This window comes from Tauraco erythrolophus, chromosome 5 (assembly GCF_009769465.1).
Source record: "Tauraco erythrolophus isolate bTauEry1 chromosome 5, bTauEry1.pri, whole genome shotgun sequence".
NCBI classification, from domain to species: domain Eukaryota; kingdom Metazoa; phylum Chordata; class Aves; order Musophagiformes; family Musophagidae; genus Tauraco; species Tauraco erythrolophus.
The window spans coordinates 34,822,677-34,849,705 of record NC_141469.1 but is presented as its reverse complement, the minus strand read 5'-3'; the positions used below and the strand labels follow the sequence as shown (position 1 = coordinate 34,849,705).

The window sequence follows — 27,029 nt, the reverse complement described above, 5'->3', positions numbered from 1 at the left end:
CTGCCTTCTGCAGCCAAGAGGGCACAGGGGAGGTCTGTGGTAGGAAGGTCCCATGTTAAATTTCTCCCCATGTAGTTTGATTCCATAAACATAATTTTTGCTTAACTAGTACATGTGATTCTTTACGGTTTAGCTAGGTTCTTTATATTCAGCTTGGAGTCATAAATTGTTAGTAGTTTTTTTGTATTGTTAAATATTTTATAAAGGAAGCAACAAATTATTTAAATGTAATTTGCTTTCATTTTTGAAGCTTCAAAATTAAAGCGATGTATTTTTGAATGCTCAAACAAATCTGTACATGCCAAGAAAGGAACCAATATTGATCAAACGTAAATATTTATTTTTAAATAAATAAAAAAAGATACAAACCTCCATTAATAAAAAAAATAATTATTTACTAACTCTGACTGGATAACATGCAGGACAAGCCATCAGAGAGCTTAATATTATACTTAGAGTATACAAACTTTTCTAGGAATAAAAATGATAGAGTGATTTCTAAATCAAATGTTTCACTCTAGGATACCGCAAGTTAGACAAGTGGTTTCTGATGTGATTTTACTGGTTAGTGTCTTTGGTTACTAAATAATATCTGCCATTTATATATGACTTATGTTAGTACTTCCACCTTGATGTGACAATGGTGTGATTGAACTCTCAGAAGCCCCAGAGGAAAACAAAGTTCTTTTAAGAATTTCCACCATACGGTTGAAATTGTTTGCAATTTTTTTTTAAATGCTTGGAGAAAATGAGAGGGAGAAAGAAACTCATGTTATTCTGATTGCAGGAGTAGCAAAGCATTGATCCAGTAATCAGAATGTCAAGTAGTCACTTTTAAAAAATGTATTGGGTTCAGCTCAACTATAGATTTTCTGGCCATACCCTAGCACCCTAGCCCTTATCCTTAAATAGAAGAGGAACAGTTCATCCCAAATGTTGTCGTGAGGTGGCTTTACTGCACTAATGCATAGAATTAAAAAAAAAAAACACACAAAACAACTCAAGGCATAAACTACACTCCTGTAAACTTTTATGCTGAAAAGATCTGAAAGAATCAAGAACCTGAAAAAAGTCAAGGAAGGAAATGACCATATAGAAATAGTGTTTCCAATCATCCTACTTAGAAAAAGACTTCCTGATACAACAAAGAATCTTAAGATTTGGTTCAAGCATCACAAATTAGCATAAAAATAGAGAATCCAGAATATTTAAGTAATGTAAGTAATAGGTAAGAAAAAGCATAATAGATCCATTTTTTGACATTAACACTGCTAACCAAAAAAGGCCTGCTCCTTCCTTTGCTGTAATGGACAGGATCTAAGTAACTGAATCTGCTGGCAACTTTTCAGAAAATCAGATTTTAAGAAGGTCTTAGACGTGCTCCTCGTCTGTCCTGCACTATTACAGTTGCTATTTATGTTCTACAGCACTAATTGGTATTCTGATGAAGACCCTGGGCCAGATTTAGCTCTTTCATTGGGGTGACATAGTTGTAGTTACTCTAGGAGTACATCTGTATAAAACTAGGAAGAGTATCTAGATTTTTATAATTGCTTTATGCTTTTTATTTTACCTCTCTTATTATTTCAAACCTAAAAAGACAGATGTGTTTGGGAAGCTGGATGTTAATGCTGTTAACACTTGCCAGGCAAACTAAAAAACCAGAGTGATGCTTCAAAGAGTAACTTTGAATCCTTTTGTACCAGAAAGGAAGACTGAACTGTGATCCTACATTTGAACTTGAAGAAATGATTTTGGAGTCTAAGCCTCTCCACAAAAAGAAAAAGCGACTTGCCAAAAACAAATCCAAAGATGGAACTAAGGAAACCTGCCCACTGGTAAGTTGGGAACGGTGGCTATAGTCAGTGGCATTTCATTTACACTCTTTAATAGACAACCTCAGTTAAGCTCAGTTTTACCATCTCTGAAAATAGATTCAACCTCTATGTCTGTCATTTTACATATAGCATAAACCATCTCCAAAGCAAGATGCTAAGCAACCATTTGTTTCAGTCAAATAGTAACAGCATGTTTAAGTTGTAATAATTTTTAAGATTCTCAAAGATGTTCATTTAAAGCACAAAAAAGTGTTGTCAGTTGGCAAATACACTTCCCACACATGGACAGACAGTTACGAAGATTATCAACTGCTAGTACCAAAAAATGAAAAGTATGCAATGAAAAGCTCGTTATTTATAAATGTTTTAAAGCTGTCTCTTGCTGTCTTGAGTAATGTGTCCCACATAGAAAAAGCCATCGTATAAACAGTTTGAGCTTCCGAGAAGATAAAGAAATAACCATTTTCAAGGCTTGAAATTTCATTTCAGTGAGGTTTTATAAACTCTGTTGCTCCTAATGATTTTGAATGCTTATGCAAACTTTTCTTCTTAGAGCTATCAGAAGTAAAAATCCTCAGGAATTCTTTGTGGGATTATCTTCCAAAAGAAAGATTGATCGTGCTATCACAGCCCACTTTTGAAGAGTGTTCAAAATGCATTTTGATAGTGCTCATTCATAAGCCTTTTGGTTCAGTATTGTTTCTGTTGTTGTGATTTTTGTCTATAATTTTCCGTCTTTTTTTAATCAACCTGTTCATGCTGTTTTTTAAAGAACGTACACCTGCAGCAGTGCTTGGAAACTGTTAGGAAAGAATTCATCATATTCAACAGAGAGAAGTAAGTGCATTTCTTAATGCCTGTTTAGCATTCGCTACTGAAATTAATTTGAGAACTATTTTTTTTTCTCCCAGTATAAGGAAAAGTAATTAATGATCACAGCAGCAAGGACTAAAAGGCTGGATTTCCATTGATTTCTTCCTCTTACAGTCTCTAATGTGATGGTTTTGTAGTTCTTCCATTTCTGAAAGCAAGCAGAAGTGCTTGTGGTGAAAGTATGTTAGAGAGATTAGGTAAATGTCACCGACACTCTCCAGGGAAACTGTTAGCAATTAAGCAAAAGGAATACAATACAGGGGGCTGCTTTTTCACAACTTGAACAAAACCAGGAGAAGTGATAACTCATGAAATATTAATGCTATGAACTGCAGTGTTCTGCCTTGTAAACTCTATTCATACTTTACCACCATAAACAGGTGGTAAAGTATGACAGGCTGTGAGAGTTGGGACTGTTCAGCCTGGAGAAGAGAAGGCTCCGGGGTGATCTTATTGCAGCCTTCCAGTACTTAAAGGGGACCTACAGGAAAGCTGGAGAGGGACTTTTTACAAGGGCATGTAGTGATAGGACAAGGGGAAATGGCTTTTAACTGAAAGAGGGTAGATTTAGATTAGATATAAGGACAAAATTTTTCACTCAGAGGGTGGTGAGGCACTGGACCAGGTTGCCCAGAGAAGTTGTGGATGTCCCATCGCGGGAAGTGTTCAAGGCCAGGTTGGATGAGGCTTTGGGCAACCTGGTGTAGTGGAGGATTTCCCTGCCTATGGCAGGGGGGTTGGAACTAGATGATCTTTAGGGTCCCTTCCCTTCTATGATTCTATGATAAATCAGTTTATTTCAACATTAATTATTTCAGCAGACCTAAATATTAAAACTATTATCAGGTATGAAACAAGTGCTTCATAGTCTAAGCATCAGCCAGAATCCATAGAAACAAAAGTCTGAATTCCAAGGATGTTAATAATCTTTCTGGTCCAATTAATACACTGCCTTTCATGTAGTTTACTATGTTTGATTTGGAGCCACTATGGACCTGTTTGTATTAACAGATGTAGCTCATAACACAGAAGTTTTTTGTATCTTTGGTTAAATTACTGCATTTCGTCCGAGCATATTCAGTGTTTTTTTCTGGCCTAATTCTATCTGCAAGACTTTCTAATGGATATGTGAAATGTTAGATATTAATTAAAAAGTTGTGACTGTCTTACTTAATACTTACAATCCAGGTAATTACTGCCTTCTGTAATTAAAACTGTGAAAGGTATTGTCAACTTTGCATAGTTGACATGATGTCATGAAGGAAATTATGTTGTGGATAACCCCGTTTTTCTGTTACAATCTGTAGGACATGTCTATGCTCAATACCAACTGCTCACAGAAACTACAGCAAGGGCTTACAAAGAAAAGGCAGGTCCTACAGATTCTTCATGTCATTTTGTATGATCTCTAGCACAAGAGAGCCATATGTTTATACAAAAGCCATAAACAAGAAAAGCCAGACCAAGTCAGCTCATAAAAGGTTTTCAGAAGGGTGTTGGTCGACTTCTCTGAATCAGTTCTGGTGTCGGTAAACTAGGGAAAGCTTGAACTTTGTAGGAGTTTTATCAACCCACAAAAATCAAAATGATTAAGATTGTAATAATAAGCTCAGAAAAAGATTACATTGATAAATCAACTTAATATGTTTCCAAGAAGTTGCTCATACAACTAGTGCATTTCCAGATATGATCCTCTCACCTACTCCAGAATCATATTTCAAGGAAACTCAATATACAGAATTTTTTGAAAGATGATATAAAATACCAGATTTTGTTAAAATATTTTTAAAATCCTGTTGTGTTTATCCAGTAGCATTGAACAATTTCTTTTGACATTATTTTGCTGTGTTATTCTGAAATCTTTTTTAGCAATGTATAGGAAGTTTTTTTCATTTTTTCTCATTGAACAACCTCAGTAACAGAACAAGCTATAAAGGACTCTGAGAGGCTCATGGGAGATCAAGGAGAAGTTTAAATGGAATACAAATAAAATGGAAACAAAAGATAAAACACATGAACTTCATTCAAAACAGCATGTGTTTCGGTTGTTGCTTGATTGGCTTTGACAAGGTAAAGGAAAAAATATTTAGTATAGACCTATGACAGATCCTGCATGGTCTGAACCAGATCACAATCATTCCTTGTTTAAACTGTATTAGAGCTGAAGAAGGACATGGAGAGACTTCTGTAATACTTTTCAAAGACAAGAATGTTAATAAGGGGGAAGCAGAGGTCAAATTTTTGAAGTGCAAAGTCAATTCAAGTTAATGGAAACAAAATGATGTCAGCATACTGGAGAGAAGAGACTACAAATATACACTGGAGAAATTCATCGTGGATTTCCTTAGACTTTTCTATGCCATCCAGGCTGTGTGTACAGGCTGAGGCTGTATTTACACGGATTTCCAAAGCCACACGGCCAATCAAGTTCTTAGGAACAGCTGCAGATACTGAAAGACATGAACTGTTCCTACAAACACAATATCCAATAATATGTGATTGCATCATTGGATTAGGTGTCAGTCCCAAGCAGAGCTTTACAGGAGTCTCAGATTAATATAGCCAGATATTTGATATTCCTCCACATCCATCTACGTAGATCAGAATAGTTTATGCAGTCTAGCTGTTTGAAAATATCTGCATACTTGCTTAAATATTCATTAAATTCAACTACAAAAATCTCTATTTTATTGTGATTTAAGCCTCCTGCTCAGTTTGCTTCGGTGGTACAGAACACTACATAAATCCTAAGAAAGTGTGAATCAAAAAATCTAGCCTATCTTTCAAGAGAAAGGATGAGAATCCACAAACTAAAAGGATTCTAAGCAGAATTACAGATGTTTCTAACTGAGCAATAGAAAGTCACGAGTAATGTGTAGTTAGAGTGCTATGTTAATCATCAGTTCCACAACATGTTGCAATCCAATACTTGTTAAATATCCTCTATGAAAAGCAGAATCTGTTTTTATTGAATGTCTTGCTGATGCTTCCAGGCTGTGGCTATTTTTCACTATATATATTTCATTCTGCAACAGATACTACAAACCTTGAAACACGCCATATTTATTTTCTTTCCAAGAAACTTGAGAAACTACCAGAAACTCTTACACTGCAGTTAAGGGTGGGGAGAGATAGAGAAAAGACTTGCTTACTAGGCTGAAAAGAATTAAAAAATAATTCACAAGACTGCATGAATTAACTTAACAGTGCAAGTTAATGCCAGCAAAGACAGAACGTGCACATTTTCACTTTTATATTGCTTCTGCAGTTAAGTAATTGGAAACTGCTACATATGGGAAGGTTTTAAGCAAGATGAGTGCATGAGGAAGACAGCCCATTTTAGCTAAGCCAAGCTTTCAGATGAGTAGGCTTTATTAAAACGACTGATGTTTTTCCAGATGGCTTTACCAGCAGCATGCAGGCAACATACCTTCTCAGGAAGTCTTACGTTGTCCTTGAATGCAATTTATTTGGTTGGACTATAGTTTAACTATATCTATGGTTTGAAAAGTTATGAGACAGGATGAAAGATTTGAAGAATTAAAAGGAAATAGGATGTTGCATACAGTCAGAGAGCACAAACGTCACTGCAGAATGACAGAGCAAATGTGTTTTGTTAAAATAGGAATTAGGAAAGGAGGACTTGGAGCTGTGATATTAGCTGTTCTTAATATATTAGATTTAACTGTACAGGGCTTCCTGGACAAAGAAGTGTGTAGTCAATGATTATCAGCAGTGGGTAACAAAAGTTAGATTTGTGTATCTTGCACACTCCTGGTCATACAGTGTCTTCTGTTGATACTATCCAGAAATCACTGGGCAGATGAGGAGGAATGGAGGGAAGATCAACTATTCCCAGTTTCTCTGTATAAAAGCCAGAAAACTACTCTATCAAACAAAGACATTTGCAGAAGATGAAACAAAACCATTTTCCATTTCCCTAAGATTTGTATTAATGCAAAAGACTATCCTGCGTACTAAAAATGGCAGTTACAGAAGAAAAGGTGTAGTTTTGTGCTTCAGTTTAGCTAGGCATATTCTCATTACTGTTAATCCTATGAAACAGTCTGAGAAATTTGTGAAATCTGAAGGGAATATTGCTTTCATGTCTGTGAAATGGACACTGAATATTCCAAAGTCTTTCTGCTATTTCTTCTAATAAAAGGAAAACTGAAGCTGGGCCATGTTCATACTCCACACCCAATGTAATTTCTTCTTGTGACACTTATCTCCAACTCCAAACAATGGAACAGCAGACTGTGAGCGGCTTTAGGGATGTGCAACATTCATGGGTTGAAAATACTTTCTACTCCATGTGAAATGGCGAAGCTGTTCTGAAGAGGTAGCTTTATAACTTCATCTTCATTTGTGCAGGAAAGCATGAAGCACCTGAAATGAAATCCCTTACACTGTAAGAAGATTTTATTTTGATTTTATTTTTGCCAGGACTTCAGATACCAGAGTGGCTGAAGTGTCTCTAGATGGAAGGCTTTATTCTTATTTACATCAATATTTCTCTGGATGTGGACTACAAATCAAAATACATGTGTGTCTTCTGACATGACATAGGTCTATGTCATCTGTCTATGTTGACATTGTCTTGCAGTACCTTTAAGAGAGGGGTACACATTGTCCTGATCCAAAGTGAAATAAAATAGGAAAATCCTTTTACAGTCCAGGTTTGAATGTGGTGCAAGAAATATTTTCTATTCCTCTTAAGAGTGTCAGTAAAATCTCTTACTTAGTTTTGAACACGTAAACTAAATAAACTATGATCTAAAAATGGTCCATGTACTGGGTCTTAGCTGGACAATATGTTCTGAGTTGTTTTCAGGGATTTGTTTGGCTCCTTTTGCTGACAAATTATTTTTGTCTGGTTTTGATCTATTTCTATGGATAGATGCTTTATTGTATCTAGAAATGCAGCACCAAATGTTCTGCAGTATCTGAATGTGTATTCCTATAGACTTGCCAGCAATTTTTCAAGAAGTTGATCATATTTAGAAGCTGTAAGCCATATTGTTAATTTCTTTGGTGGGGAAAGAAAGATAGTACAGATAAAGCCACACTGTTTGTTCAGAGCTTTATTAAAAAGCTGAGCACAGATTATTTTGCTTTTTTTGTGCCATTATCACTAAATGAATCTTCACGTACATCTACATCTGCTTATGAATGTCCAAAACCTGAAATAACCCAAAATGAAGAAATAAGATTCAATATTTACTTATAGTGGAATCACATTTCTTACCCTTTATGGTTGCTCAGCCTCTTCCTCTCCCTGAAAGATGTCTTTAAGATTAAAGAGATGAGCAAACAAAGAACAGAGGAGAAAACACAGGAAATATCTGCTCCTCAGGCAGAATAATCCTTCAGTTAGATGCATCACAAACTTGCCATCAAAATCATCAGCCTGCTAATGAAAGTAAAATCATATAGCCACATTTTAATGAATAGAATAGGTATGTCATATATACAATGTATGTGAAAATTAGTTAGAATTCTGCAGAGCTAGTTTAATAAATGGGATGGAAGGATGAACAAAATATCCATATTTTTAACAATTCTAGTGAAAACTTTAAAAAGCTTACTAATGATTTTGAAGTTGGAGAGTTTTTTACTTAATACTCGTATCCTGCAATAGCACTGCTGTGATATTCAGCTGTCTAGTGGTACACCTTATTATTAGTGTCTACTGGTACACCTTATTTATCTTCTCAGTAGATGTTCAATGCAACCACACTAAAAAATTCAGCCACAAAACGAAGCAGTCGGATGCTGCACATTTCCTTCTCTTTTCAACTATAATTCCTACTGTTTGACCATATCTAGTTCTTTCCTAAATAGTACTGAACATCTCTAGGTGGTCAGCTCTTTGTTCCCAGAATAAACAACAGAAGTTGAGGGAGCATAATTTAAGCATATTAAGATGCTAAAAATCATGTTGTCTGATATTGTCCATATCATAGTTGAAAAGCTTGCTTAATATTCTTTGCATTTTTTATAAGATCAAATTTATTATCTCTTTCTTTGTAGTTCCTCTTCTTTCCTTTCAATTGTCTTTTCAGATTCAAATCCAGAGTCCCTGAGTGCTCTCTTTCATTTCAGTTTGATTGGAATTGAATATTCATAATGATCTGCAGTATACCTCATTGAATGTACTTTTCTTAATAGGTATTTTATGTCACTTAGTGTCTCTGGAGATATTTATATTATAATAATCCCCATAATATCAGAATGTTTTTTGGATGAGGCTACAGCATGACTTTTAATTTCTTGCTACTTCTGATGACCTTAATTCAGTTAAAATCCATCTCTTTCTGAGTATTTCAAGTGGTTGCACTGCTCTTCACTGATCTCTTTCTTGTCCCTTTTGTAATGCATATTTCTGCTTTTGGAGATTGCTTCTGCAATCTCAGGTAATTAGAAAGATGCCTTTCTGAACGTGATTGAACCTAGCTTGTTTTTGAGGACTAATAACTGCGGCTCGGTCACACAAGCCCTTTCACTTCTGCCTTTGATTCTTGTTCATTATTACTGGCTTAGAATTACTGGTCCAAACATGACCCTCTTCTTAGTGAGCTAAGCTGCCTAAAGATTTGAGCATAGCAAGTCTGAGCTGGTAATTTTTCTGTAGCCATACCTTCAAATTCACTTTTTTTTGAGAAAAGAATGGTCATACAAAAAATGTTGTTTCAATAACGTGTTCTCTTCACAGTATCATGAAGGAAAAAAAAAAAAAGGCCCATGAATACCTGGAACCTCATTTACAAAGCTTTCCAGGAAAAATGGCCAAAGTTTTCCCAAGCAAGTAACCATATCATTGTGGTGGCTACACTTCACTAAACAAACATCTAAATTCAGGAATGAAAGTTGTGTGGGAGTGCATATATCAGAGCATTCTCTGTGCTGAAACGTGGTCCTGCAAGGATCAGGATAACAGCTGCTGATCCTCAGCACTGCAGGCCAGCAATTCTTGTCCATTTACAGAAAGCTAAGCATAAATACACTTCATGAAAACTAATCAAAAGTCAATTCATAGGCAGAGAAAAGAAAAATACATCTTCATTTGTGCGTTTCGGAATTTGGACAGGAACAAAAAATGTATCATTCTAAGCACCCTATAAGTTTGTTTTTGTTTTTTTTTTTCAATAAATTACATTGTACAAATGATATCTATGATAAATGAAGACTGCATAACATGTCCTGACTGTTCAGTGACCATAAGGGATTGCCTTCATGATTTCTCTTCATCTCTTTTCATGTGCTAAACTAGCATAAATTCTCACTTGTTAGGAGTCTCCATAAATTAAAAATGAGTCATGAAGAGTGAACTCTTCATCTTATTTTAGGAAACTGTTTTGGGGCCAGTTGCTGAAGTAATGCAGAAACAAGCAGTAATGACATAACACAACTATTGCCGGCCATTCTGATACTTTGTGTATTCGTTGAATATATTCATAAATGAGTTGGAAAGGGAGATGAATGATGAGGTGACAAAGTCCATTTCTAATACCAGAGTAGCCACAACTAAATCTGACTACAAAGAATTGCAGTAGATAATAATAGTCATGGTTCTGAGTTGCAGGGTAGTAAAAAAACGGCAGCAGGAAGACGGTACTGATACAAGCAAATACCTTTAGGACAATGGACTCTAAATTAGCTTCAGTTATGAGGGAGAGAGATTTTGAAAACACTGTGGATAGCACAATGCTTAGTGGATGATTAAAAGGTGTTAGTAAACTCAAAATTGCAAAGCAAGCTATGGAGATATTAACGTCAATAAGTTACTCTATGTGTGTACATATATGTTCATATACATACACCTGCGTCTTCCATTCTGTGTACAGTTCTGCTTCCTTATCTCAAAATAGACACAGAGAACTTAGAATGGTTATAAAAAAAGAAAAACAGGATTGACCATAGGTGTGGCGTGGCTCATGTTGAAGGATTTCATAGACTTGAACTAGTTTAAACTCAGAGAAGAGGCAACTGAAAAGACAGAAACAGGATAAATAATATGTAATGAAACTTATTGAGAAGATGACTAAGCAATGATTATTCACTCTTTCTGGTAACTCAAGGTCACAAAGTTATCAGGCTGCAGATTTAAAAGAAAACAAACCATGGCTTTCTGTGCAATACAGCACGTGACTGACTGGTGCCTTGAATGCCAAGTGTACAAAAAGATTCAGAAAAGGATTAGAGAAATTTGTGGAGAAAGATCCAACAAGGTCTGTAAGACATGAGACCCCTGATGCATTTGTTGGTTTGGGAAGTCTGCAAATTTTGGAAGAGAGGAGGATATGCCACAGCAAACACTTGTCTCTGTTTGGCTTGTTCTTTGACAGCGTTCACTAGTGCCTGAAATGGGCCACAGTGGGAGGTGAGATCTCTGTTAGATGGAATGGCTGAGTATGTGCCTTTATGTTTTCTCACTGCTTATAAGGTCTCCATTTTCATACAGAGCCTTCTCAACAGCAGAAAGGTTGCACAGTAAAATGTACATATATGTGTTTATACATATGCATATATGCAAGTATATGTGTGTGTGTGTATGTATGTATCTCATTTTTGGAAATAGGGAAAGTAAAGCAGACGTAGGGCAGTAAGATTTAGGTAAGATACAGATTGTCCCTTGCTGTTTTTCGGGGGATGTCAGGCACTTGTGCCATGGGAAGAGCTCAGGGTTGTGAAACCTAGCTGATCACAGTATCATAGAATCATAGAATGGTTTGGGTTGGAAGGGACCTCAAAGATCATCTAGTTCCAATCCCCCTGCCATGGGCAGGGAAACCCTCCACTACAACAGGTTGCCCAAAGCCTCATCCAAACTGGCCTTGAACACTTCCAGGGACGAGACATCCACAACTTCCCTGGACAACCTGTTCACCACTCTCAGAGTGAAAAATTTCCTCCTTATATCTAATCTAAATCTACCCTCTTTCAGTTTAAAGCCATTGTCCCTTGTCCTATCACTACATGCCCTTGTAAAAAGTCCCTCTCCAGCTATCCTGTAGGCCCCCTTTAAGTACTGGAAGGCTGCTCAAAGTTCTCCCCAGAGCCTTCTCTTCTCCAGGCTGAACAGCTCCAACTCTCTCAGCCTGTCTTCATAGCAGAGGTGCTTCAGCCCTCGAATCATCTTTGTGGCTCTCCTCTGGACTCACTCCAACAGCTCCATGTCCTTCTTGTGTTGGGGACTCCAGAGCTGAATGCAGTATTCCAAGTGGGGTCTCCTGAGAGCAGAGTAGAGGGGCAGAATCACCTCCCTTGACCTGCTGGCCACACTTCTTTTGATGCAGCCCAGGACAGAGTTGGCTCTCTGGGCTGCCAGCGCACATTGTCGGCTCATGTTGAGCTTCTCATCCACCAGCACTCCCAAGTCCTTTTCCTCAAGGCTGCTCTCAATCCATTCTCCACCCAGCCTGTACTTGTGCTTGGGATTGCCCCGACCCATGTGATAATTTCCCTGTGTCCCACTCGGGGCACAATACATACTCCTGTTTTGGTGCATCCTAGTAGCTTGCCTGGACAGTTTGGTGTTCAATAGAGTGGCTTCCATGGATCCCTGCATTAGGCACCAACATTCTCTATGCATTGTGTAGAGAGGACTGGAGATTAACTAAAGGCTGCAAATTATGCTGTGCGGTCACAAGCGAACTACCAGCTAAACCTCCTTTGGGGGGATCCATGCTTCAGGGAATGAGAGAGATGCATGGTGATCTAGACTTCTTGTGAATCTAGGGTTTGGACTTTGGCAGAGAAATCTTGCATGAAGAGTAGGCAGAGAGAGCTGAGCCAGCAGAGAGGTCAGTGCAGGCAGCGACTGCTCCCTGGAAACTCACAGGCTCTGATTCCTGGAACCTTATTGCTGTGAAAATAGGAGAAGGGTAGGGCTGAACCAGCCTCCTCCCAGATGCTTATTCCAGTCGGAGAATGTTTATTGTCAGGTCCCAACAATCAGGCAGAGCCTGACTGGCTTTCCACATACCTTAATTCTTAAATTATTGACTGTACAGCTCTCATGGAGCTGCAGTTTCGATTAGAGATGTGACATTAAGGAAATCAATGCTACTACGCAAGCAGGTTGTCACAGCTAATATTTTCCTCGCTCACCTCTGAACCAGGATCCTCTTCTCAGCACCAGGGGAGTGGCATGAAAAGTGAAGAGAAGACACGAAATGGGATTGAATGGCCATGTCTCGCTGATGGCTGGCTGCCCTTTCATCCAGTCCTACTTTGCTGTGGCAATCTGTCACACCGGTTCACTGCCACAGAGCTGCAGACCCATGCATCACAATCACTGTGAAGGCAGCAGGCATTTCACAGGCATCACGTTATTATTTGTCTTTAAATTACCAGTCTGTTAGCAAAATCATGCTTGTTGCTGTGATCTGCTGCCTGTTAACAGGCCTCTTCACTCCAGCTCCTCTGTAAAATCTTCCTGCCCTGATGTCCAAGGCCTCGGTGGGGATGGTAGTGGCTGAGAATATGATTCCAGTAAAGTAGATCTAACTCTAGATGCAGAAAAAGAATTGTCCTTCTTCCTGTATGTTTCATTTGGACTTGACCCAAAGGATCACTTTACCTTGAAACTTTCACCAGAAGAATAAAGGAAGAGAATATTTCAAAGCAACTCCTGCGATCTGTTTATCTGCTGACAGCATCCTCCAGAATATGCACTCAAGGCAGGCTAGGAAATAAGTGTCTGTCTTGAGAATGAGTTCTGGCCCACACTGCTGAGAAATATCCTTATTCATGGGCAAATGCCTGTAGTTTTTAAACTGGATTCTGACTTACTACAAAGAAAATTTTCGCCCTGTGGTCTCTCAAAGTCTAATAACCAATACGTTATTGGGACATTTCATAGCTGCTTTCCAGTTCCTTGTACATATGACTCTACAGATGTGTCTAATCTAGAAAAACTAGTTCACATTTTAAAATGTGGCTGAACAAGACAGATATTGTGTAGGATGCACCTGGTCTTGGACGGACAATAATCCACTTCTAAGAGACACCTATTTTACTAGTCTAAACATGGTTTTAATGTTAGTGTTAATTGGTTGTTTTAGTCTCATTTTCTTAAACGGCTGCACAGTTTCCTGTTTTCATTTATTTACTTCACCTCTTCACTCTTATTTTGCTTGTTCAATTCCCAAGGTAAACCTGAGATCTGAAGACATTGCAGGTCAATGTGCTACAGCATCGAGTATAATTTGTCACTTGACTTCCACATACTAGTATTTCACATGTCACTCACGCCGTGTGTGCACCTGAACCCATTAGGCTTGATTATAAATTGCCGGTTGATAGAAAATTATATTCACAGGCATTTACTGAGTGTAATTACTCAGCAGGAACTAGCAACCTGAATCAATTACCCATGGTGTAAGCATATTTCCCCAAGGATTTTTGGAAAGGGTGGAAGTAAATGTCATGTGTGTCAATGGTACAAGACGACATCTGTGCTACATGGGGGTACTTCCTCCAAAATTTTGCTTTTCACATTCAGCTGTAATAAAGCATAAATTTTAGTCTGTGCCTCAGTCATTTAAATTCAAATGGAGTTAAAATAGAGTTATTTGAATGATTACATGGTAATCTACTGAGCTACCAAAACACATATGTCACTGTGTATTAGGAAAACAGACCTGAGATTATGACTGTTTCTATCAAAGCAGTTAGTACCAAGAGTACATGTTTGGAGTGCAAGACAGACTCAGTTAAATATTGGTTAGATGAAGAACAAGTTCTATCCCAAAGGGTGTACACAAGATTTTTCAAAGGTACCTGAAATAAATGGGAATTAGATGACAAAGTGTTTTTCAAGGTACAGGCCAAGTCATGCAGAAAGCCATTGCTGGCAGACCCAGAGCCCAAATATGCCACAGGCACATCTGCATGGATGAACAGGCAATTGCACCCCTGTACTCCTCAGTGACTTCAGCTCTTGGCAGTGTTTATCAGCGTGTGCTATGTTCTAGGCTGATGGGACTATTCAATTTCTGCACGCCTGAGCAGTGTGTGTGTAAATTAGCTCTAATCCGGAAGCAAATTGGCTCTGCTAAGCAGTGCAGTGTGTGGTGAGCTTACACAGCTGCTAGGCAGGAAGGGCCTTGAATCTGCGGCTCAGAGAGGAAAGGTATCTATTTTTCTAAAGATGCAACAAGATTATGTTCCTTTAAACTAATCAATTTTAAAACTATTTCTTTAGTTTAAGCTTCTTTAGTAGTCAGTGAAGAGAGACTTGTATCTCCCAAGGCTGACCTGTTGTATGAGATAACTTAGACTGGAACTAATTAATCTATGTTAATGCCTCTATTTATCCTGTAGAGAGAGCCTGAACTAATCTTTCAGTTGTCTACAGGTAGCTGGCATAAAATCCATCCCACAGTTGTGCACTCAGTTCATCTCTGCAAAACTAAATGCCTCAGTGCCAGTCCAAAAGGCACAGATTTTCCGTGGTCTGCTGTCGTGTCTGCCTGCTCTCTCTGAGTGCCAGGTAATCAAGGGCATCTCGTAGGGCACCAAACACCACTTGTGGGGCAACCACATTTGAACTGTATGTGCCTAGCCATGTAGGCAGGAGGCCAAGAACAAGCAATTTGTAAATGTGAATGTTATTGAGGAAGAGCTAAAGACTCACGACATCCACCCTTGCTAGTGATTTGATGAGTTTGCTACTTGGACCAGGCCTCCCAAAATATAGACGTGCTATCACACAGACACACAGTAGCATTATTTTTCATTTAAAGCTGCTCTGTATATGTTACTTTCTAGAGTGAGATGGGGTGGGGGAGAAATTATCTGAGATTACAGACTAATTTTCAGGTTGGAGTTGTGTGACTCAGCAGTGATGCGTGGCTGAGCGATGAGTGTTGAGTCTACTCCAGTCAGTCCTAAAGCCTACCCTGGTCTGCCCCAAGCCTCCTCGGGTGCAGAGCAAGATTGTGCCTTCCTTTTTTACTTGAAAATGCTTAGCAAATTCATACACTTTTCGGTGATTTTTGTTTTCCTGAAAGCACTGCTGAGATCACGCTGTGCACAAGCTAAAGAAAAGAAAAGCCCAGTTTTAACTCTGCCATGGTTACTGCTCCTGTGTTAGGTGTAAAGAGGGTTTTTTACTAAAAAATAAAATTAGCTGTATACAGCTGTCTTTTGAGATAATTTTAATTAGCTATAAAATTAATTAGTTTAATTAATTAGATCTCCACACTTGGGATTCTTTTGAATCCTTCCTCATTTTTCAGGTGTTCAACTCTCCTTCTTCTGTTTCTACTCCTTTTTTTTCCCCTTATCCTGCATTTTCCACCTTCATTGTTGTTTTCTGCCTAGTTTTTAAAGGCAGAGTATAGGCAGTCTTCTGTACTGCTTGGTTGTTAGCACGGTCCCTGAAATAATTTTTCCCAGGCCAAAATCACTCTCTGAAGCAATTCCCTTCATGCTTCAGAGGTTAACAGAGACCAAAGGCTGCCTAACAGGCAGCGGGAATACAACTACTCTGGTTTGAAGATTAGAGAGCGTAGCCATAAGGATGCGAGTCAGCCTGTGCCACTGAGTGTCCAGGTGTCAGTCCCTGCACCATTTTACCCTTTGGTGTGAATGTAACCGGTGCCTAAAATACAGAAATGGCATTCCCATGCCTGTCATGAGAGCCCTCCTGGGTACCACTGGGGATGGGAAGTGGGTTGGTAGTTTGGCAGCGATTCAGGTTGTCACCAAAAATCTGGACAGAAACTCTCTAACACAATTTGTAGTGTTAGAAAGCAGGCATTACTTTACTGTGGCACCGGGTGCATGGGGGATATCTCTTCCTAGCATGCACACGGGACCCCTGGATAGAAACTTAATTACACACTACAGTCATGCGTATTCACAACATGTTTACATGTTCATTGTTATTCTCTTAAACAATTGGTTCATTTTCTCTCACTTTACATGTAAATTACTTCACATGCTCAGTCCTCTTCCTCCACCCCTTTCTTTTTGAGTCTGGGGTATGTTTAGGGCAGGTGGTCCATGAGTTGGTGGTTGTGATCTCCCCCTGCCAGAATTACCTTTCCCCAAGTCACTGCTGTGCAAGTTCACAGTTCAGAAAAACATGAGAACAAAGTTTATACATTCTCTGGGATGTTCCCTTCAAGGGCAGACAGTTCTTGACAAAAAGCGTCCCTTCTAATCACTCCTGGCAGCTTCAAGGATGCGCATCTTGTTACATTCCTTAGGTACGTGCAAACCACCTACTAAACCCTTCATGAAATTCTTATAAAAGTTTTAACCCCTTCATTGTTGGGTAACAAGGTTGCCAGGTAACTTAAACAGGATTATTATATCAATTAGTTCTGAGATATGTTGCTATAATATCAGAACACTTCTTCTCAAGTTGGGAAATTTTGCAGTGCTTGGCCAGAGACTCCCCTCTGCTCATGTGTCCTAATCATATGCCAGCTCCTCACCCTGCATCCTGCTTTCCTTGGGAAGCAAGCCTGAGCATGTAAGGGAAGGATGGGATCTACGACTCACACCAACAGAACGTGGACAATCCAGGAGTAACATGTTCTTTTTTGTTAGCATGTTTCCTTAAGCTTTCCTTAAGATGGGCAAAGGTTATTGTTTTTCTCTTTGTGGATGGAAGTATAAAGTAAGCAGATATCCTGAGCTTCTGCTCAATGCATAGGCTTGTTTTGTTAGCTTTTTAAAAAAGAAAGCAAATGCAGGAATTTTCACTCATTTCTGATGTATTTGGTGGCTATTTCATTTTGAAAAGTAAAAATACTCTTCCCAAATGCACTTATTCAGTTAAAAATATCAGAATGAACAGGATGCTTTGCTCACTTCTTTCTTCTTCTTTATTTTTCCTTTTCACTAAAAAATGTAGCTGAATGAAAACCTGGCAGATGCGAACTAGTAAGCAGAATGATGGATATATAAGAGACAGAGTAACATTCGTTTACAATTGTAAAATATTGCCAGCTTCTTCAATTTTTACGAAAATGGAACACAGCAAGAACCAATTTATAAGAGAATCCTTTAAAAGTGCAGGCAGAAAATTAAGTGTCCATGTACCAAGCTCAATTCTTATTCTCCACAGTGGCAGCCGGATGACAAGCCAAGCTGTTTATTGTCCCAGAAATCATGCTCAGTTATCAATATTTCTACAATCATTGCCTGCAATTGATGTTAAAATGATGGCAGGAAAATAATGGGCGAAGTTCTCAAAGTGGACTATAAAATGCACATGCATATAACCTATTATTTTTGAAAAGACATGCACACTGCAGGACCTACATATTACTGCTAAAAAGTTGCCCTGATTTTGTAGTGTGTGCACTTTTACTGATGTGTATAAACTCCTAAAAAGCTTAAATAAGGCATTTACAAAAGAAAGCTTTGCATGAGCTTGGGGAAGTGACTCTGTTTTTCTGGCTAAAGCATGAGAGATTGTGGGTGGCATGAACATTTTTACTCAGTGTCAAACCAAGGGAATAGAGTCTTTTGGGGGCTACTGGGTGAGCTGATCCAGCAAATGAGCTGATATGACCAACACTGTTAGCTTTCACCTGTCTACCACCTACTTACCACTGAACTCTTATTATTTAGGTCAGAGAGGTAAACCAAAACATATGCTTTTTCATGATGGTTACTCAGATATGCAAAGTTCAAGCTACCCAGCAGATTTCTGTTTATACTTTCTATCACACTCCAGGTTACCAATACCAAGGGTGATGCTGGACTTTGAGGTGACAGTGTGAGTCCTTTTGAGTCTTCACAGTCCAAATCCTTCTGTTCTTTCTCAGAACAAGCTTCCCTGCATAAAACCACTCCAAAATGTGAGGAACACAGGGATATACACAGAGGAAATAAGCAAGTCTTACTGCCACGGTTAGAGTCGAAAGTCTCATTAAGTCTTTCTTTTTTAAACCTTTTGACTGGAAATAAAGGAGATGGGTGGAGATATAGTTTGTGGAGCTCTAGAGTGCCACAAATTTACTGCATTGCTTGGGTTGAGAGTTTCATCTTTGTTTTGTGTCTAACTGAGCAGGGAATACAGTTTTGATGAGGGATACAACCAGCCATTAACCATCTCAATTTCATTAGAAAGCAAATTCTGGACCATTTGGTAAAACAGTGCTTAGTTACCATCAAGATAGATTAGTTGTGTGCAGGGACAGGCAGTGGTGGGGTGGGAAGAGTTAAAGTGTCACCACCTTGAGGAAGCAGTGAAGTTGACCACTTCTGATTTGTTCACCCAGGCGTTTTTTGCTTGTGTTTGTATACGAATTTCGATACATCATTACCACACTGAAAAAAAACCCACTAAAATTAAAAACAAATAGTGGGCAACAGTAGCAGGTACCAAACTGACACCTTGCCTGCGCTCACTGCCAAGATGTCTCACACCCGTGTTCACACCCGTGGTTTTCTACTACTAACCACTATCTTCGCTAGACATGCTGAGTATTCCCAGCTCCGCAAGCACCCCTGTGAGATATAGCTACAGAAGGACTCCTCACACTTTACAGAGTCCATATTTAAGGCATTATAACACTTTGTAAAATTTATTTTCAGTTTGACTGGAATTTTTGCGACTTCAACATATCCAGAAATTTTAGATATATGGCATAACTTCCACGTTTCCATTTTCCAACACCAGGATATAATAAAACAATGACGATGTCTGTCACTTTCTGGTTTCTTCTAACTCCTTTACAAAATTTAATTGCTAAATCTTTTCTATCGAGAGTGAAAAGTTTCCAGTGAAGTATTTTGTGACAATAGTATCTTTCAAAGAGTCCGTATTTATCAGTTGATATTCTAAAATATGTTATTTGGACAGAAGGGTCTTTATCGTTTTTCTGAAATCCCCCTTGTAAGTTCTCTATCTGTGCTCCAGTAGACAAATCACAGGGACATGCATAGAGACATGTAGCTGAAATAGTTCCTTTCTGAGCACAGTCATTCCCCATGATAGATCAGGTTCTTTTTTTCTCCTGATTCGGACATGTTCATAATTAGCCTTCTAGCAAGGCCATCTGGACAAGACATCAGCATTACTTATGTGTAGCTGCTAAATCATAGAACTGAGGTGGGTTTCTATTTATTTAGCAAGCTGTCCCCTGGGATTCATGAATTTGAAAAGCTAGCGTAGACATGCCTGGTCTGTTATGACTTCAAACCCCCTTTCTTGTGAAGAATAACTGGGATAAATGTTCCACAGATTCATCTGCTCCTCAGGGCTTCTTTCAAAGGACGTAAAAGTTTCCGTTAATAGAACTTTTTTCCTTCAGTAAAACTACAGTTTCTAAAGCTTTTCCTCAATCAAAAAGCAAAAGCATCTGTTTTGTCCAGCAAAGTGTTTGAAATATCAGTTGGCCAAGGTAAAACGCTAAATCTAGAAATGGGAAAGTAATTTCCACTGCTCAATCAGGCCATTTTCTTTCCTCCAGACCCATGACACTGGGCTTGCAACACTAGCATATTCACCTGCAAATTTCCCCTGACAAATAGATTGTCTTGTAGGACCTGGTATGTGTGGGAGTCTGGGAAAAGTGGTAGTTCTGCCTGGCTTGAATTCCCTTTTTGTCAGTAGAAATTCTGTCCTCAGTGGTTGCTGAGTGTTTGCCCGCTGTTCGAAACATCTCACATTCTGAGGCTTCAGTTTCACACTGACCGTAGGGCAAGACCTACCGGTGAGTACGTCAGCTGCACAAAGGCGATACCGTGCTCCGAGGTATTGTCTGGCCAGAGCAAAGAGACAAGAGCGACAGGCAATGTAACAGCCTCCATACAGCTCTCAAACCGAGCAGCTACGTTTGGTAAACCTGACGCCACCCGTCTATATTGCTAGAGGTTTTTTTGGACCAACAATTTTTCCCTGCCCTTTGAATGCCCATTCACTGATTAATATCTGATTCAAGATCCGGTACTGGAAATCAATACTGCAGGATCTCTGCTATAATATCTGAGTATCAAGATAATAAGAATCTTAAAAACCTTTCCATAGCTCACACAGACACTTTCTCTTTACCAGAAATACTGGTGAAGGCTCAGTTACTTTTCTTGATATATTGCTGTAGAGGTTGGTAGAGCCTCTTTCTTCCTCACTGCTGGAGAGGAGGTTGTTCAACGCTCAGTGTCATGCACTGCCAATATTGCATGGATCAACGGTGAAGGAAAGGAAAACTCAGCTTATCTCTTTGTTGGTTCAGCAGAACCACTCTTAAATCCCAGCATAACTGCCTCTGAGACTACTTATGTATTCGTACAGAATTGCTATGGTATAAATGTAATAGACACTGTTCAAACTCATTTTCATCCTCTTTTCCCTGCAGGTTTGGTTTGGTTTTTTTTCCATATGACTATCTGCAGCTAGCCATTTAACCATTTATTCTTGGTCAATAGCATTCAGCAAAGGAATAGCTACCTGGTTCAGATGCACAGCTAAGTCCCCACCAAGCCATTCGTTCTCCCTGGACCTTTATCAAGTTATCACAGCCTGAAGCTGTGTCATATTAAAGGCAAGATAAGTAATTCAATGGAAAGCAGTGTCCTACAAAGCTTCCTATTGCACTAGTGTCATTTTTAAACAGAATGGCCTAGACTGCGTTTACTTTGCCATGATTACAGGCACAGTGTCGAGGTACCCATGTTTTTGAAAAGCTGGGAACATCTAATGGAAAAGCTCTCCAGCTCTGGCACCAAGGAATCAAGAATGAACGAATGAGAGATAAATTTCACTTGTGCAACTGTCCAGCATTTTAAGAGAGGAGACCGCTTGTTCACACACAGCTGCTGTGGTGAGATTTGCTTAGATCTTGACCTGACCCTATTTGCAGTTTGGGGCTAGATTGAAATACAGACCGATTGCCTTATTTTATTTTTGGTGAAACTGCAGTGGTGTGGGAGGAGGCCTTAGTCTCTTAATAAACCTGAAATTTTGGCAGTCGTGTTGGATCTGCAACTTTTCATTCTTTTTCATTGAACGTATCCTACTAAGCAGCCTGAAGATAAATATTCAATATATTTCTTCATCTAGTGAACAAAGCTGAGCTGTAAGCTCTTCCCTAGTGGTCCCCAAGTTTGCTACTGGGTTTCATTAGATGTTTGTGATTTTCGCTCTGGCCTTCCATAGTTGTAGCAGTCTTTTTGCTTCAGTATTTTCCGTGCTAGCTTTTAGCCAGTCTGCTCTCTTTACTTTTGTATTTTTATGTACTCAATAATGCATATATGCATAATTACATATTCAGTATAATTACATTTTGCTTGATTATATATGCCACCTTCTCTTCTTAATCATCACAGACACCAGACTCTAATTCCCCGTTTCATTCAGGTCTGTGAGGCACAGAGCAGTACTTAGAGCTCTCAGCTTCCATCGCTCTCGGCAGCAGCTGCCTCAACATCTGATGTGCAGCTACAAGAAAAGTCCCACATTGCTTGGCACGTTCCTGCTTGTTACATCCTTTGCCTAATCAAGAGCTGCAAGTGCGAACCTATACATGCTTTGTCACCAGTTTATCTAGAAAAATTTCCTGCAGGCATGGGTTTGATAAGAACACAAGGTTTCATCAGTCCAAGCATGGCTTCGATGTTCTTTTTGTTTCTATTTCTTATCCATGACTTACCCAGCTCAGATTTATGAGATTCTAGACATATGAGATTTCTAGACAAATATATGAGATTTCTAGACAAATATAATTCCCCCTCAGCTTCACCCTCTTATATTGTCTCCGCTTGTCAAGAAAGAAGTCGAGGTACAGAAAAGGGCTGTAATTTGCCCATAGGGTGACAGAGGTAGAAACAGAGTGAGCATCTCCTGATTCTTAGTCCAATTCCCCAATCCCAGGACACACAGTAGGTGCTAGCATGCCCATTATAGCCCCTTATAGTGAAGTCTTTAAGGTCATTTTAATCACTGAATGAAGTTATTGATAAATTATTAAACATCTAAATAAGTTAAATTTTTACTACATCATCAGGTTAATAACCTATTGTTTATTTTGATATAAATATGGGTAGTGAATCTTGTTACGGAAACAGAAAATGCCTGAAAAGGGAATACAATGACGCACTGCTAAAACAACATGTTTATTTAGCCCTTTCAAACCCGCATAATCTAATTATGGCTCAATAACAAACCTGCGGAGTAAGGACAAGATGAAAGAAAATAAATGCAAACCAACAACAGAAACCACCTCCGTAGAGTTTGAGAAGTTCAAGGCTGGTCAGTGGTATCTTTTGAACTCAGCACAGGCTTCATTTCTCTCCTTTCTCACTGTGCTCCTTACATGCTGCCTTTATGCCAGTTTGGTTTGAAAAAATATATTGGTGTTTTCCTGCTTTATGCTGTTATTGAGAGACTTCTCAATAATGTTATTTCCCCATTAATTTTAGCAGTACAGCAAATGCCTTCTTTTTCAGCATTTTATGAACCAAGTAAGCATTAAACAAACTCAGGGAGAAAACACTCGCATGTCTCAGACCAACGCAATGATTCCTCAGATCTCCATAGAGCCAAGATTTGTCTCACTCTACTATTTAGCAGTTTGCACAGGTCTGCAACGCACAATTTGCAACATGAATTTCCAAGCACTGCAGCCTTTTCTGTTGATGCCTACCAATAACTTAGTCTCACAAGGGCCGGTAGCTCAAGCCTAAGAAGGTTCAAGACTCTGTCTGATTCAATTACTTTCATGTAGTTCCCTGGATCTCTTTTGAAGCTCTTATGAAATTCAAAAAATCATTACATTTGCTGTCTTCCACTCCTTGGTGCCAAGACAGTTTCAACAGTAAGCTACATATTCCTTTCAGCTGTGCAGAAATTATATATTTCAATTTTCTTAGAGCCCTTGGGTGAAAATTCACTGTCTTGAAGATTTGTCAACATTCGTTTGAATGACTGGTTCTAAAGCTCTTTGACTGATGGTTTAACTGGAGATGATGGAAAAATTTCTCATGAAGAAAGGAATGTCCCTAAGCTCATTTGTCATGAACGTTGGCGAAGAAAATTCATTGGCTTTTCAGCTAGGGACTCATATGTCTTGTGCTTTCCTCTAATATCTCAGTCCTCCATCGGCCCGTAGACACACTGGTAGCCTTCTTGTTTCTGGTGCACTAGAAAAAAATTACTATTAGTGTAAATGCTTTTAGCAATTTTTTCCTCTAATCTGTTTTTTCAGTCTGTCTTAAAGTTTTTTATCTAATGTGTCAGTGTTTGAGCTCTTCTAAATTTAACCTATGTGGACAACGTTTTCATTATTTTTACTTTAAATAGCCTCCTTTACTCCTCTGCTTATGTCCTTTCACATAATTTTCTGAGTATGGTGTTTCTATAGTCCTTATACCACCTGGAAGTATTTTACGCTTTTAAACTGACCCTTTAAATTTTGTTTTTGCATACTTTTCCATTATTGAGTATTTTCTACACATTCAATATTACTTGCAAAGTTTTTTTTTTGGAGTATATCATATATACCACTTATAATCACTATAACAAAGAGCTTTTTCCATAGTGTCTCTGGTGCCAACTCTTGGTGCATTTTTTGAGAATACATGAACAGCTGTTTCTCATTTTAAGAAAACAAATAGTCAGAGAAAAATTCCTCCAAACCAGCAGCTGTTCACATTTTTTTTAAAAAAATGATCTCTACTTTATAGCTTCTGCATGACTCTTTACATCATTTTTGAAAAGACTTGCATTGTGTCTATGTTTGGAGGAAAACACTGAATATCACATGAATCACAGTAAAAAGATTGATATCAGTGTTGGACAGAAATTCTGGGAAGCTTGATGATAAAACAATTGGTGGAGACTGCAGGTGCTGCTAGGGCTGTGGCTGTTCTCCAGAAAATGATGTCAAAAGAAGGTGACTTTGCAGTCTTTAAACAACATAGAATTTTGTTGTTCCTTGAGACCAGATATGAGGCTTTGACAACATATGAAGTAATAACAAGAGGAATACTGAATATACTTTCATCTCATGTTTTCTTTTGTACTGATTGAGGTTTCTGATAATTTTGTAGGACAGGAGAAGGGAGCAGCTGCTTACTGCCGTTGTGTGTCTAGTCAACAACGCTCCTCAGCCTTGAGCTACCTGAAGGTTTTGTCAAGTTACACTCTGAGGAGAGCAGCTAAAGCCAGAGAACTCTTGTCCACTATTTACCATAGGCTTTAATGGGAGCAGTGTTTGACCAAGACCCAACTGCACATATTTAGGAGGAAACAATCATTAGTGTTTAGAAGAAACAGCAGCTCAAGGAGTTAATAGAGATCGAATAGTACAGGAATCTGTTTGATACGCAGGTGTATGTGGCTACCCACAGGACAGGCAATGGCTGCCATTCTGATACAGTCATCTGCACATGATAGCTGTACTGATGTTTTTAACCTTTGGCAGATTAAGAAGACAGCAAGATCAAAGCGGACAGACTTCCAGCATGGACAGCAGCAGAGCATCCCTTCAGAGTCACGAGAAACTCCAGGATGGACGTAACAACAACTTACTGGGACACGGCTGCACGAGGGGCTGCAGCAGCTAGTGAGCCATGGCCCCGCACTCACTCCCACCCTGGCAGGGCAAGGAAAGGTCCTCCCTGCCCATGCCTTCATCTTCGCCCCTTGGATCCCGGGACATCTGACTCCTCCAGAAGCAGGATCCCCAGCCAAGAACAAACCCACAGAGCACACCGGCTGACACTATCCACATATGACCCTGCTCTTCTTTTGACTCTGCCACTGAAAAAATGACCATTAGCAACAAATTACAGTTTTATTACGCGTGACTTTCGTTTTCGAAATCCTGGAAGAAAACTTGAAACAGTTCATTAGGCAGCCTCTCAAAGATTGCCACGTTTCTGGCTACTTGCAAGAGACAAAATTATACTGGGGCCAGCTTTATCTGGAAGATTTCATGTTACCCTCTCTGTCTCCATTAATTAAAATGGTTCAGTCTGGAATTTTGTGAAACTGCTGGACACAGCCGTTTCTGAGCACCTGCTGTTGAGTTTATAACAGATGTATATGATGTAAATACCTGAATGTAGTGTCAAGTAGGCCAAACACTGAACAATTTCATTTAGATACCTAAAGCCCATTGGAAAAGTTGCAACGTGAATGTACTCCCATTGTTCTTTAACTTCATGCATTGTGCTTTGTAGTAAAAGATGTGACCCTGGCCAAGTCAAAGTTTTGCTAGTGACTTTAGTGGATGCAGGATCAGACACATCAGTAGTGTATGATAATCACAACTAAGAAAGATCTTTTTATTTGTAACAATAGGCTGACTGAACCAGGGTTGAAAAGCACCTCAGTAAGGAGAGCTAAAAACATTAGGAATTTGCTCAGATCCATAGTTAGGTGTTATAAAATGTGAAGACGTTACACGTATGTCTGTTTTCATGGATCTATTCTGGATGAGAACCATCTTGAATAGAAAGAATCATACTTTAGCCAAAGTATTGCTGACATGAAAGCCTTTTTATTTTCTTAAATAGCATCTGCAATTCCAGACATTTATATTTTACAACTTGTACATCCACATTTTGATAATAAATGCATGCTTGTTCTGCGCTATTGTGCTTTTATTTTAAGAATGACCATCCCTAAACAAATTTCATTTCAACTTTTTAAAACAAATAAGTTAGGCTTTTGGAAGTGAAAAACATTTTATTTGTAATAACCTATTTTTATTGTATTGTTTCCATTCTATCTTTTACAAAACAAAGTTCTTTGTAATTGAATCTATTTTTAAATTTGGTTTCACATGATATGTAATTTTTGTCACAAGTTTTTCATAAAATACAGATTTTTATCACCCTATGAAATGATATTGTATTCCTATCAACAGCAGAGTAGTTTACGAATGTAGCAAGGTAAAGATTTTACATCTGTCTTGAGTATAGTGCTGGTCTACTTGCTTAATTTGGGCATAGACTGAAATCATCATAAGATCAAGAAAAGGAGTGAGGTTTCTCTGGTTTTGCAAGGATAGATTTCATTGCCCAGAATGAATTGTTTCATACCCATTCTTCTTATAATGATTTTTTTTTTTTTTTTTACTTAATATTGGTTTCACTTGGTAAGGACCAAAGTGGACAACGTTTCCCATAATTTCTATTGCTCTGTTCCAATCTAACTACATTATGATCTTGGATCTTGATCTGAATCTTCATCCTGAAAAGAAAAATTTTATTTATTTGAGTAATCTTACAGAAATTAATGACACTACTCATTAAGTAAATGCTTGCAGGATCCATGCTGTATCAGGTAATATAAAGACAGGAAGTTTTTGAAAGCAGAGTAAGTAATATATTAAGATTTTC

General features: G+C 38.6%; 1 protein-coding gene across 2 annotated transcripts in view; it reads left to right on the top strand.

Annotated features, from left to right (window-relative positions):
- STK32B (serine/threonine kinase 32B) overlaps positions 1-25,247 on the top strand; it is a 189,760-nt gene extending 164,513 nt beyond the window's left edge. For both annotated transcript variants that reach the window (XM_086611681.1, XM_086611682.1), the window contains 3 exons: positions 1,707-1,838; positions 2,611-2,675; positions 25,106-25,247. In XM_086611681.1, coding sequence (XP_086467807.1) covers positions 1,707-1,838; positions 2,611-2,675; positions 25,106-25,247 — 339 coding nt within the window. The remainder of the gene's footprint in view (positions 1-1,706; positions 1,839-2,610; positions 2,676-25,105) is intronic.
- Positions 25,248-27,029: the final 1,782 nt, after the last annotated feature.